The 15444-nt window shown below is 33.4% G+C and overlaps 1 protein-coding gene across 1 annotated transcript in view; it reads right to left on the bottom strand.

Moving 5' to 3' along the window:
* Positions 1 to 2375: 2375 nt before the first annotated feature.
* Positions 2376 to 15444, bottom strand: part of LOC131840708 (uncharacterized) — a 61621-nt gene continuing 48552 nt past the window's right edge. The window contains exons 5-7 of the mRNA XM_059188898.1: positions 14231 to 14342; positions 4788 to 4966; positions 2376 to 2486 (exon numbers count right to left, since the gene is read on the bottom strand). Of these exons, the coding sequence (XP_059044881.1) occupies positions 2380 to 2486; positions 4788 to 4966; positions 14231 to 14342 (398 nt within the window). The 3' untranslated portion in view covers positions 2376 to 2379. The remainder of the gene's footprint in view (positions 2487 to 4787; positions 4967 to 14230; positions 14343 to 15444) is intronic.

Raw genomic sequence — 15444 nt, 5'->3', positions numbered from 1 at the left:
ATGCCTTTTATACATGTTAAGTCGGCTGGAAACATTATGTGAAAGTGTTTGTGTTACTGAAGTATAGATTAGCCGTCAAAATATTACTATATCACTGAAGCGGAGGTATCAAATGTGTCTGATGAGTGAGAGGTGCTGAGGGTTTTTATGAGGAAAATACGGAGATAAAATAAAATGCGACTAGTATGACACCGATATATATTAGAAAGTGAACAATAAAGAATATATCAAAGAATATTATTATAAAATTTTAAAATGGTATAAAAACCTATCAAGGAGTTTGCTACAATCACAAACAGAAAATATTATATGTCTTAGAAAACACTTTCTTTGTGAAATAGCTTATTATAAAATAATAACAATAGAGAAATTCTAAATTAAAAATTTAAATCGCTGACAATATCATCTGATTGTGCAACAAGGATTTATCAATTTAAAAAATTATATGAACTTCAAAGTATTTTTATGAAATTAATCGATTTTATCACATTAATGAATGAAAAACATGTCATCAAAATTAATTTGTCATGTATTCTATTGACTTAAAATTTTGTTACGAGCTAAATGTAACCTGTTTTACATCGCGAATAAATCAATACGAAATCTGAATCTGTAGTAAGTTGGACATTTAAAAATATACTATGTATTGATAGAAATAAGAAACAGATTCTTTTTTCACCCTTTAAAATAATTGTAAACATAAAATCGTCTACACACGTCGCGATTTATCAACCGATCGATCGTATTCAAAATCGTGATTGAACATATATAGTCTGTTTTTTAATACTGGTGACAAATTTGGCATTACCGATGTTGCTAGGTTTTTGATTTTTTAAATACAGTTGTGACACTATCGGAAATTTATTAATTATCCATTATTAAAGATTACTCAGAAATAATGTATGGGTGTTTAATTAGAAATGTTGTGGAAACGTCATTTAAAGCTTCAAATTTGACACTGTCATTATTTATACATATAATTAGTAAAAATCATGGGATCTTGTGTTTCAACAGCCATGATCATGGGTAATCAGTCAGATCAGTTTACCCGCGATCAAGGCGGTTGAAACACTGTCGGAATATCGGGAAATCAAATATAAAACGTGGTAAGATCCCGTGATTTTTACTATTTATAAGTCATTTAAATATTTTAAATTAATATGTTAAAATAAAAGTTTCCGATTAAAAAACCGGTATCGCAGGTACATCACTACCTCAGTTAGGTGGTAACATTATTTTAAAATTTGACATTTACACCTTTCATTTTAGTCTCCGGGCTTTCAAAACAGACTATAGTCACTATTATCAGCCCTCATTCGTTACGATCCGACAAATCGGATGCAAAATCGTGTCGCGCGTGCGATTTAAGTCTTAAAAGATATACATTTACTATACAATGATCGTTTAAAATCAGTTTTTATACAATTTTCCGTAGAACGAAACGCTTTCAGGATAATTTTGTGGCATAACATAGGGCAATTGAATACGCCATAAAGCTATATAACACCAAAGATGTTTTCTGTTTTAAATAAATAAAAAATGTGTTTGTTTTAGTACAATAGATTTACAAATAAAAAAATATATGGAGACGAAATCGGGGTCTCAGCTAGTCTTTACACGTCACAAACTCTTAAAATCTTACGATACTTGTATGTTTGTCTATGTGTTAATATTTCACGATCAAGTTTTAACAGAATATGTTGTTGAATATGGATAAACATATAGGCTAATGGAATTTGAAAAAATTATCCCCCAAAGGGCTATAAATATTTAATAAAAATCTAATGGATGGCGTTCTATAGATGCTTTATACATTGGTTTTTGTTTCATCATCTTTTGTTTTTATACTATTATGGTGGCAAACAAGCATACGGCCCATCTGATGGTAAATGGTTACCGTAGCCTATGGACGCCTGAGACACTAGGGGTCTCACGTGCGCGTTGTCCCTTAAAAAACCTTAATATACCCTTGAAAAACCCCATTCTGTAGTCTCTACAAAAAACCTCAGCAGGTAGTTCATTCCACAATCTAAGTGTACGCGACAGGAAGTTCCTCTGAAACCGCACTGTCCGAGATCACTTAGGTTCTAGCGTGTGGGGATGAATTCCCTGTCGATGGAGAGTGGTGCGATGTTAAAAGGTCAACAGATGGTATAGCATACAAAGTCGGGAACATCACTAGTACAAAATAAAGACCTTTCACACTTAGACAATAATCTGTGCCTAACATGCTCATTTACCCGATTATGCTTGTAACGACGTCATTTCCGTCTCTCTGAGAAGCGTTCCGCTCCACGCGAACATGGACTCTGTAGCTATTATAAATAGAGTACGTTATACTTTACCAGCGAGTAACTAGGGTAGTTCGTGTAATGATTGTCACCGTATAAGATGGAGTGTAGTAAGTGTGGGTAATAAGATGCTGTAGGAATTGAGGTGCGAGATGAAACTTGGCGATGAGGACTGCATTGCCGCCGGGTTCTCATCTGCGAAAGATTAATTGAAATCAGTAGAAGTTAAGGATCATATTCTTGTGAGAATAGTTTAATTTTTTTATTGTTTTTCGGTTATTAGAAATTTATAGTTTCCGTTTATTTTCCTAGGGGTTGTTCGAAGGAAACGGGTAAGCTATTATAGTACAAATACATACTTATTGATTAAAATATTTTAATTATTGTAAATTAAATAGAAATAGTTTTTATTCAAATAAACTTAATATAAGCACGTTTTTTTATCCTACCACTCATTCGGAACGCAGACTCATCACAAAAAGAACAAGCGAGAAAATTTCATGTCGCTCTTTTAAATAAATAAGGATCGTACATGCGACAATCAATATTTGATCTTTATAAAAATCAGATAATATTATCAGCGATATGAAATTTAAGTTAGAATTTCTTTACAATAATAATATTATTACTTATAAACTCTTCAATTATATAATATTTTTTTTACAAAGAATGTAATCTATGAATTTTAATATTATTGAAACTTTTTGCACTTTGCAATTTCCATAAAACGAATTACTAACTCTAGTCAAACGGCATTGAGATAAAACCAGTTTGATGTTATTACGTAAGCTTTTATTAGTGTATTAAAATTATACATATTATATATCAATCCCTAGAACTATCCGAAACGTATCTCCTCCCATATCAGGGAGAGTGATGTAGTTTTTTTTTAATTGATTATAATAAAATGGTGCACCGGCCTGGTATCGGTTTACGCTGGCGGGACACTAGTACAGGATGATTTTTTTTTCTCTTTATTTTTTTTGGGATTTTTGTGCACAAAATGTGACTATGACAATCGTATCCATCGTATACCAAATAACAAAAATAAACTAAAAAACAACTAAAGAACTTAAAATAATATGATACCATCCAGAACAACAACTTGGCTGCATTGGAACCTGGTTCTGCTAATATTTTATGAAATACTCCTATGTCTAACCTATTTAACTTTAAAGCTTGGATGGTATATTCTCTTTTATATGCATTACGAACACATTCCATCAAAATATGATGCAGATCTTCTTTCAAAGAAGAATCTTTCCCACAATCTTCACAATTAGGGGATGTCACTTTTTTCATTAAATAAGCAAATTTATTTTAGTACAGGATGATAAAAAGAACTTTAGATCCTTTCCTAATTCCAGGAGAATTATAACAGGACAGTTAGCTCTTCGTAACAGATTCACTTGGAATTCAACATGATGGTTTCCAGAGGAAACTGAGATCAATCTGACATGGTACATTGTTAGAAATAGGGTCATCAGTCCACATTAGTTAAAATCCCATTCCTCTCTAAGGGGTCCTGTTTATTGTGACCTCACATTTAATTTTTTGTACCAAACCACGATTTTTTTAATACCATCTATGACACTGAGTTGGGAGGGGGATGGAAGTAAATCAAATCAAATCAAATCAAAAATAATTTATTCATGCAGGACATTTTAGTCGCTTGTTAACGTAAAATTTTTTATAATAATATTTTTTTTCCTACAGTTCAGTTCAGTGTACACATTTAATTGAGAAGAACTGGAAAACGTTTCGTTTGTTAAAGCCAGTTTATTTATATTGTATACTTAAAAATTATGAATTTAGTGTCAAGTAATTTATGAATGGCCCCTAAAGGGTGAGACGCTCTGTAAGGTTTCTGTTTTAGCAAGGTACTCTGTGTGCAAACTCGCCTTTGATAGCTCTCACCTACTTTGCAGCAGCTATTAAGCAGCTTGAATGAGTCAATGAAATTATAGGATACAGACCTCTGTATTCTGAATTTTATTAAATATTCTTTATTGCACTTAAATACATTTGTAAGTATATTATTTACAGCTAATGTTAACAAAGGAGGACTTATCTCTAAAAGAGATCTCTTCCAGTCAATCCAATAGGGCGTGGCATAGGAAGTGTTGAGTGGGTTAAAATGTGCAAATAATATTTTTTATGAAAATGTCAAAAATAATTAAAACTAAACATAAAATTCTTTTATAAAATTCATTCATTTATAAAATTAAAATTTATTTATAAAATTCTCATGTCACTATGTTAGTACCATACATAAAAAACATGCCAATAATATCAGTCTTACCTAAAGACTTCACTAGCTATATTAAAGCAAATTTGTTCATCCAATTATACTTAAATTTTCAACTAACCATTTCTGAATAAAGATCTAAGAAATTGTTTTTTTATTAATTGACATAAATAAACCGATGTTCCGTTTTGAGTCAATGAATGGTCACATTAGGTATGCGATTTAATATTAACAAATAATACACTTACCATTAAATATATGGACACATATACTGGCTGGTACTGCGTTATTGGGAACGCAAGTGTAATTCCCAGCGTGCGATACACTGGCAGCTGGTATGAGAAGATCGGACAGTCTCTGTGCAGGGTCTGTGGTCACATTGATACCTCTCTCGATGTCGTAATTTATCATTCTACTGTTGTGGTACCTGAAAATAAAAAAAAATGTTAACCGACTTGAAAAAAATGTATCAATAATTAATGTCTATATGCCAACCTTGACTGCCTCAGTGATCTAGTGGTACGTCAATAATCTGACGACCTCGGTTGTCTAGTGGTTTAGCACAACGCTTTACGTCCGATGGTCGCGGGTTCGATGCCTTGCACGGCACAAACATTTGTATTCATGAGTATGATTGTTTGTATCGGTCTGGGTGTTTTATATGTATAATACGTATGTATTTACAGAAAAAGTATGTATGTATTTATATCAGTAGTCTTGTAACCATAATACAAGCTCAGCTTAACTTGGGACTAGATGGCGCTGTGTGAATTGTTCAATATAAATATTTATTAAATATTAAAGTTATAGAAACGAAGATTAACTTAGTAGTCTGAATGACATTATAATAGATTATATTTGATTGACCCTTTAAAAAAAAGAACATTAAAAAAAGAAACCCTCCTCTTAAAATTAGATGGCCAGTAGTTGTACTTTATAGGCTGTTATGTCATTTTTGATGTCTACAAAACATTTAGATTTATAGTGTTGTGTCCTTTGCCTTGCCTTTTAATTATAAAAAAAATATATAACCTATTAATACACATATATACTTATATATTTATACATTACCACTGTATTGATAAAACTTTAAATAATTGATACAAGGATATGGACTATGGATAAGACTTAAATTTTGAACACGAATGAAAACATAATGAATAAAAATACATAAGAATTGGCCTTTGGCCTCATCACTTGTTCAGATATGAAGAAGTATAAACGTAGACTAGGCTGTACGGTCTAAGGATCTTTGCCTATTCCATCACTGAAAAGGAGATGGACGAATATGGGGAAAAAAAATATTTGATATTCTAGTGATGATTCACGAATATCTGTCTAATACTCAGTAAATTGGAGAATTAATGCTTCAACAAACCATTACGTTTGAATAAAGATAGGTATTGTTTGACATTTAAAAGGGCGGGAAACATTTGACATTTGGATGACACTTGTTTAACACTTGAATTGGCGCGAATCGTCTGGGAGCTGTTACATTAATATATTCAACGAAGTAGACATCGCTCAGTGGTTTGTGGCACCATTGTCTCACCTGTTTCATTAACTAAACAGATTGTATTGCAAGCTGTTAGAATGCGATTCAGTAATAAAATTCACTTCATCCCCGTTTGAATTGGACAGGAGAGTCCTGTCCAATTCAAACGGGGATCGAAGTTACAACTGCCAGCCAGAGCTGAGGCTCGAACGTATAGCGATGCCCACAGACTAAAGTTATATCTGTCAGGCAGGAGTTGGCCTTTAGCCGCTCTACAAGTCCTCGACAACCTGAGCTGAGGTTCGAACGCATAGCGGTACCCTCAGACTAAAGTCATATCCGTCAGATAGGAGTTGGCCCTCAACCGTTCCATAAGTTCTTCCGTGGGTTTGGAGAGCCTATTTTTATAGCTTCTCCAATTGATAGGAGCTTTCGGAGAAGCTTTAAAGGTTAGCTACGATTAATAGCAGTAGAATAGTTCGATAACAAAATTAAATTAAAGCACATGGAGGCATCATATCTTTGTTCTTAGGAATGGCAACGCATGAGCTGTACATATGTACTACCAGCTGTACTGGCGACTTCGTCCGCGTGGAATTTAACTTTATTTTTCTAAAATAAAAGTAGCCTAAGTTACTCCTTATTACATCAGCTACTTGCCAAAAAAAGTCCCGTCAAAACAGACAGACAGACAAAAATTGTAAAAAATGTTATTTTGATGTATGTACCGTATTTATATTCATGTAGTAAAAAATGGTTATTTCAATATTACAAACAGACACTTAATTTTATTTATATATATAAATGAACATCTCATGAAGATATGATAGATAGATAGACAATTCATTTATTGCCAACATAACACAACAAATTACTAATAAATAATAAGAAAAAAAATAACATACAAAGTTGGCAATAAACAGCCTCAGCTGTTTCTGATATAAGTACAACCTCAATGAGGTGCACCTATACAGCGCTGGTTTTCAAAAAGTCCCCATTACTCATAAAAAAAATTACTAACATGATATTATAGGATATCCCTGAGCTATTCATGTACATATATAGGCGACCAACATGCCATCCCATTTATTACTGCAGCGGAAACGCAACTGCTATTTTTATAAAAACCAAACACTAGTAAAAATGTGTATTTTTCCCTAAACGGCTCACAGCGAAGGAAAGTAACAACACAATTAGTTAGTCAAAAGTGACATATAAAAAAATAGATATCAAAAATATAAATTTTATAAAAAGAATGGTAGAGCATGTATGCGTAGGAATGAAGATCATATAGGATATGACGGTGTTACATATGAATGTGGATGGTTACAATGGTAGAGGACGACCGAAAAAGAGATGGATGGACTGTGTGAAAGATGATATGGTGAGAAAGGGAGTAAATAACGAGATGACTGCGAACAGAGATGAATAGAAGAGAAAAGCATAGCAGATGATGATGATCTAAAAAGAATGGTAGAGCTGCCAGCAACACCATTCTTATATATGTTTCTATAAAAAAACATCCAGTATTTTGTCTCTAATTAAAGATTTTACTTGTACGTTAATTAAAAATAAAGATACTAGGAAACGACTTAATGAGGCGCTTTGTAATTGATACTTTGATCGTATAATGTATCACATTGTTTTAATTTAAAATCTTAAGATAATAGAAATTCTATACAGCGAAAAGACAATATAGCTTAAACCTACTAACGTTACGTAGACAGGGTTGCAACCCTTTTAATTTAGTCTTTTACGAAGAACTGATAGAATTTTTAATTTGGCAATTTGTATTCATTTAAAATCTTAAATATATATTTTTTTATACTACTATGGTGGCAATCTAGCATACGGCCCATCTGATGGTAAATGGTTACCGTAGCCTATGGACGCCTGAAACGCCAGGGGTGTCACGTGCGTTGCCGACCCTTAAGAAACCTTAATACACCCTTCTTGAAGAACCCCATGCTACTACAGTCTCGTGAGAAAACCTCGGCAGGAAGTTCATTCCACAACCTAAGTGTACGCGGGAGGAAGCTCCTCTGAAACCGCACTGTTCGAGACCACTTAGTTTCCAGCGTGTGGGAATGAATTCCCTGTCGATGACGAACGGTGCGATGGTAAAAGGTGGCCGTAGGCATCATGTCGAACAATTCATCAGAACACAGTCCGTTGTATAAATTATAAGAAAGAAATATACAAAGAAATATACAGAAAATCTGAGCATTGACTCTGATTTTCTGTTTTAATTTTGATTGAAGTAATTTATCAATTATAACTTACTTCAATTAAATTAAACAGAATATATTATTATTTTATTTATCATACCTATATGTCATATATATATGTTTAAGATAATTTTTACTGTCATGATGTTTCATCTTAATAATTTTATTAAAACTATATAATGGAATGGTAACAAAAAGGTTTTGCGTTCTGTTTAAAATTAAATCTTCTTTTTGACTGTAAATAGGAAAGCTGTTCTGTTCTATTTAATTTAAATGTTCGTTTTTGTTGTAAATGAGTTTGTGCTTGGTCTTACCTCACTAATACAAATATTATTTTATGGGTTAGTAATAGACATTTACAATTTTTATACCAGATAGGGAGTTAAATGTAAATATACAAGTCAGTATGATCGCAATATTAGATATGCCCATATTTTGCTGGGTATATTTGAAACCAGTGTAGCTTGGAGATAGAATATCGCATACTCTTGAATTAATTATATTATCAGCATTTCCATTACTTGAAAATCTGTTTAGAATGATATGGAAAACTTTTTGCATGTCGGCAATGTTTGAACTCACTACTAGTAGTAGTATCAACTAGACAACGACATATATTGTCAAATATTAAAAGTAACATTTTTATTTATTATATTATTTCCATATTATAAACGAAACGGAAAACTTATTTTAATATATTTTCCATTACATTTAAGATTAATTATAAATAAGTACGCAGCGTATTTGGAAATAGAAATAATCTATTAACTATTCAAATAAACTCAATACAAGCAGTTTTGAATAGTCATATTTTTTATTCTACCACTTGGGAACTCAGACTCATCTCAAGAAGAATGAGCAAGAAACTTGTGTGTTGTTCTTTTCAATAAATATTATATTAAATAAATAATTACACAACAACAAGTAAGAGGCATACGATAATCAACATAGAAACCGCTACGCACTCATTCCTAGTGCAATCAAATAATATTGTCAGTGCTATGAATTTAATTTTTTTCTACAAAAACATTATTAATGATAATAATGTTTTGTTGGTTTAATAATATGTAATCTAATTACATGCTAACAACATAATTTTAATTAAAATTAAATATAATAATGACAGAGAAAAAAGAAAAATTACCTTATATTTTTTAGAGCAAGTATTCTTTAATCGAGGTATATTATTTCACCTAGTTACCGGCTCTTGGGTAAAAGGAAAGTAGTAAAAATCTGGGAGAGAGCAGCATCATTATTCTGTAACACGATATCTGATTGGAAGTCAGGCGGACACCGGACTTGAATATTGTAGATGTTGTTTTAAATAAATAACAAGCAAACTTTCAAGAAAATACTTAATAGATATTTCTTAATAATATAGTTAAACGGTTTAAATAATTTTATGGTAAATAAAGGTAAAGGTTTTACGGTAAATGTACCTATATTGTGAGCTCGTGGCCACGGCTAGTGCAACCTAGTCGAAATGTCGCAAGAGGTAATAATTTTTGTGGTAAACACCTTTATTTACCACAAAATTATTAGTGTTAAAAACCGTTTAAATATGTTAATAACTAACTGTTTCCGCGATTCAGCCGCGTGGAATTTAACTTTATTTTACTAAAATAAAAGTAGCCTAAGTTACTTCTTATTACATTAGCTACCTGCCAAAAAAAGTCCCGTCAAAATCGGTCCAGCCCTTTCAGAGATTAACCGGAACAAACAAACCGACAGACAGACATACAAAAATTATAAAAATGTTATCGTATATATATTCATACACATGTAGTAAAAAACAGATATTTCAATATTACAAACAGACTCTCCAATTTTATTTATATGTATAGATGTATAGATTATATACATATGTGTAGCTGGTAATGAACAAGTGCATCTCAATACTTCTCATGATTCAGAACGCAATAGTTTAATAAGTACCTTCTTATTTATAATGTTACGTAAGTTTTTTATGTGGACATCTATTCAATTCAGTTACGATTCTAGACTTGCCTCTACTGTTATGCTAATAAAACTCTTATTAATATTATATACGTGAATATATGTTACTCTTTCACGCAAAAACTATGGAATGAATTATGAATCTACAGTTATATAGCTTTTACATCATATAGACTATAATTTAAACAGATATGTTATATTTTGACGAAATCTAAATATATATAACTCAAAGGTAGACTGACTGACGTAGTGATCTATAAACGCACAGCCCAAACCACTGAACGGATCGGGCTGAAATTTGGCATGCAGGTAGATGTTATGACGTAGGCATCCGCTAAGAAAGGATTTTGATTAAATCTACCCCCAAAGGGATAAAATAGGGAATGAAAGTTTTTATGAAACTTTGTCAATTTTAAACCGATCGGGCTGAAACTTTGAATGCATAAAGCTACTAAGATGTAGGCGTTCCCTATAACACACAGGTATAACACATAGGTTCATTTTATATTGAAACTAGCTGTCCCGGCAAACGTTGTTTTGCCTTAAAATAAAAAAAATTAGGGGTGGACTACCCCTAACATTTAGGGGGATGAAAAATAGATGTTGGCCGATTCTCAGACCTACTCAATACGCTCACAAAATTTCATGAGAAACGGTCAAGCCGTTTCGGAGGAGTATGGTAACTAACACTGTTACACGAGAATTTTATATATAGGACTAGCTTTTAACCGCGGCTTCGCTCGCATAACTGCTAGATAGCGCCGAAGGAGCAAATTGTGATAATTTTTTTTTAATAACATGTATTTGAATCTACAGAATCTACGCTAAATCTTACAGAGAGGCAATTCAAATTTTATATTAAACAAATGTTATGTAAAAAAGCCTATTATAGGATAGATAAATTTATAGATGATAGAAATTATAGCAAGAATAAGTTTATTTGCGGACAACGTTATAATTTATTTTTCATACAGCTTTCTTGATATATGATAGCGTAGCGGCTTTTGTATTGATTGCCGCATGCATCCTCATTTAAAGTGCGAATACTGTAACTACCATATAGTAATTTTTGTATCTGTGATGTGGTCGAGTGGAATGAGTAGTCATGCTCACTAAAATGTCCAAACATGTGGCGGCGTGGTAGGCCGGGCTTTGGGCTCCCTAAAATACGGTCGAGTGCAGTGATGGCTGGCTCATCAGTCATACTCGTGAATGAGTGCTGCTTGTAGGGACTGGTCTGTTCTTATCACTACGACTGATTTAATCTTATTGTATATTTATATTTGACCCAAAAAATTAGTGCTGGTTGGTAATTTGTATTCACACGTTTCGACTTGTAAATGTAAACTTACAAGGATTATTTAAAAGAGCAACACACAAGTTTCTTGCTCGTTCTTCTTGTGATGAGGCAGCTTTCCGAACGAGTGGTAGATAAAAAACAAATTGTTATGACTGTTCAAAAGTACTTAAATTAAGTTTATTTGATAAATGATTTTCTATTCTATTTTGTGCTCATTCCAATATCTCCAAGTACATGTATACAATATTTCATGATGATCGGTTCAGTAGTTTTTGCGTGAAAGCATAACAAACACCCCTAGTTTCACATTTATAATATTAGAAAGGATGTCGTACAAGTTAACTTTACTCTTCTTTTTGCGGGAGTTCAAAAGTAGTATAGTATAATATATGATTCAGAATCTCTTCGCCTCAAATATTCTACCAAACTTAACCACCTTCTGTCTGTAGAATGCAGAAACTAAAATGAGAGCATCCGTTCAAAATTCCGCACTCTCAGTTCAACAACGTAGTTGGAAGTATGAAACAAAGATATCGAAAATGGTCAAAGTTTTCGCAACTTTGGAGATGTTTTCTTCAAAACAAAATGTTCTACAATGTGTTTTTAATGTTTTTAGTTGTTTGGTTGCAGTTGACAGAGTTATCTTCTGGATATTATGGATTTAGAAATGGTTTAACAGATTATATTATATCTAAAATTTGAATAACATCTTTACTTATAATGAAATCTGACGGTCTCGGTGGTCTGGTGGTGTACTTGGGATAGTTGCGGCTTCACTTCCACGCTTGGTACAAAGATTTTTATTCATGAGTATGATTCTTTAAATGGGAGTATTATATATATATTCTTATATGTATATATTTATTTGCATTTCATATGTATTATATAATATTTATTAGTAACTTTGTGATTGTTTTTTGACATAACTGCCCCACAACGCTTTCTGTATACCTAAAGGTAAACTGGTGGAGAATGCCATACGTCATTAAGCTCGCCTTTGTACAAGTTATATTGTGCATTAAGGAATAAATAAATAATATTACATACTTTTATTATATACTTATCATGACATATTATTTTTCTCATTGATTATATTTGAACCGCGTAAAATTTTTCTTTGCACAACCTGTGGTTGACTGGTCGAAAATGTCGTAAGACGTTTAGTCCGCCATATGTATTTTACCTTGGCATTTTGTGCATTGAAGTTATATAAATCATTACATAGTACAAAACAAAGTCGCTGTCGCTGTCTGTCCGTCTCTATGTATGCTTAAATCTTTAAAACTACGCAACGGAATTAGAAGCGGGGTTTTTTAATAGATGTGATACGAGAGGAAGGTTTATATGTATAATACATGTACACCCATGCGAAGTCGGGATGATTAGCTAGCAAATAAAGAAATAAGTAATGTATCGACAATTTACACAGCGTCATCTAGTTGCAAACTAAGCAGAGCTGTTATAGCTTTTAGATAACTGATATAAATACATAAATTTTGTTTGTACATACATACAATTTATACATAGAAAAACAATAGACCGATGTAATCAATCCTACTCATGAATACAAATATTGGCACCATGCGAGGAATCGAATCCGCGTACGAAATAAATCGGTGTGCTAAACCGCTAGAACACGATTACAAATTTTATATTTGTTAGTTTAATTAAATAAACAATATGCAGAGAGACACTAATTTGGCAACTGGACTTGGCACAGATTTGACACTGACTAACAAGATAGGTAATTAGGAGAATCTAGGCTAATGCCCAGCTTACGAGGGCGTAAATAATAGGAATTGAAATTACCAGGGACGTAAAAGTACGAGACTTTTTAGAGTACAGTACGAGGACATTTTCAGTCTTGTACAAATTTGTACCAGATTTTGATCTACGAAACGATGATGTACGAGGTTATGCTAACTTTGTTAGAAAGTTAATCTAAATATATATAACTCAAAGGTGACTGACATAGTGATCTATCAACGCACAGCCCAAACCACTGGACGGATCGGGCTGAAATATGGCATGCGGGTAGATATTATGACGTAGGCATCCGCTAAGAAAGGATTTTGATTAATTCTATCCCCAAAGGGATAAAATAGGGGATGAAAGTTTATATGAAACTTTGTCAATTTTATACCGATCGGGTTGAGACTTTGCATGCATAAAGCTACTATGACGTAGGCATCCCCTAAGAAAGGATTTTGATAAATTCCACCACTAAGGAGATAAATTAACGCGAGCGAAGCCGCGGGCAAAAGCTAGTGTATACATATATTTACTAGCGACTCGTGCTGACTTCCTTTCAAATATCGTACAAACTCGTAGGAGGATATATTATCCTCCTACAGGTTTGTAAATGAAAAGTAATATAAATTAAAATATATTACTTCGAATCTACGAGGGAATTGCAAGTGCGTTGCCGATCTTTTAAGAAGGACTAAGCTGTTTTCTTGAAGCTGCCAATATCGTATCCAAATACTTCTGCTGGAAGGCGGTGTCACAATGTGGTACGTAGCAAAAAGTTTCTGGACAACAAATGACGGTGGAGGACCACCATTCATCCAAAACAGGATGGTAATCTAATTTCTGGCGAGTAGTACGATGATGTAATTCAGTTGATATTATTTCGAACAATTTCTCAAAGCACTCACCTTACACATGATAATGCTGAAATTATATCTATGATAATTATAAATAGGAACTTACCAGAAAACAAATGCTGGGGCTTCGGTTGTCTGCACAACAGAACATTGTAGTCTAAGAGTAGACCCGGGCTTCAGGTATTTGTCTGTAGGCCCAGAGATTTGTGCTCGCGCCTCTGTAACAAAGGCCATCATTAATTCTAATTATATTGACAATCTGTTTAATTAAATAGGTACAAAATACCCTGTTAATTTCCTTAGGGAAAAGATTTTTATCAAATCTAACAAGTTCTTTTATATGACTATAATGGCAAATAACTTAACAGTAAGGGGCAATTGTTGTCTATAAGAATAATATTTCAGGACAATTCACACAGCTCCATCTAGTCCCAAGCTAAGCAGAGCTTGTGTTAGGTTAGGTTAGTCGACATCACAGACGGTATCTGTGTCATGTGCTCGCCACATGGAAGGAGCCGACGATCGGCTGCCACGAATGCGGAGGTGTAGAGGACACGGCGCAACACACGCTGGAAGGATGTCCACCGTTCCCGAGTAAGCGCCGTGTCCTCACACGAATAGTGGGGGCGATCTCTCGCTGCCGAATTTAGTTCGGAGGATGATCAGTAGCGAGAGATCTCACACACCACCCCGCCCTCCCTCCGGCGTGGTGACGGTCTTTTGAAGAGTTTCCACACGTTAAAAAAGAAAGTCGATATCACAGAAGACCAGCTTGTTTGTCCGAGGAAGCTGGCAGCTACCTCGAACAAAGAATTAGTTTAGCTATTCAAAGGGGGAACGCTGCCAGTATGCTCGGAACCTTGCCTTAAGGGACTCCTTTAAATAATATATTTTAATAATAACAATAATAATCTCAGGACAATTCACACAGCGCGATCTGGTCCCAAGTTAAGCTATCTAAAGCTTGTGTTACGGGTACTAGATAACTGATACAAGTACATAGATAATTTTTCTTGTAAATAAATACATATTATACATAGAAAACACCCAGACCGATACAAACAATCATACTCCTGAATACAAATGTTTGTGCAGTACGAGAGATCGAACCCACGACCATCGGATAGTAAAGCGGTGTGCTAAACCACTAGACCATCGAGGCTGTCATTGTCGTGTCATGGCATTGTTTATATACATGAACTACATGTTTACCATTACCATTACCAACCTGAGAGAAAGGAGAGATCGTTGAAGTAACTACTATTATATCAAATTTAAATTGTTTATTTGTGAAGCACAGGTAACAAAGTACTTAAAATA

The sequence above is a fragment of the Achroia grisella genome, unplaced genomic scaffold, assembly GCF_030625045.1.
Source record: "Achroia grisella isolate CSIRO2021 unplaced genomic scaffold, CSIRO_AGI_Agris_v1 utg149, whole genome shotgun sequence".
Lineage (NCBI taxonomy): Eukaryota > Metazoa > Arthropoda > Insecta > Lepidoptera > Pyralidae > Achroia > Achroia grisella.
Note: the sequence above shows the minus strand (reverse complement) of the source record. Positions and strands in the feature narration are given on the sequence as shown.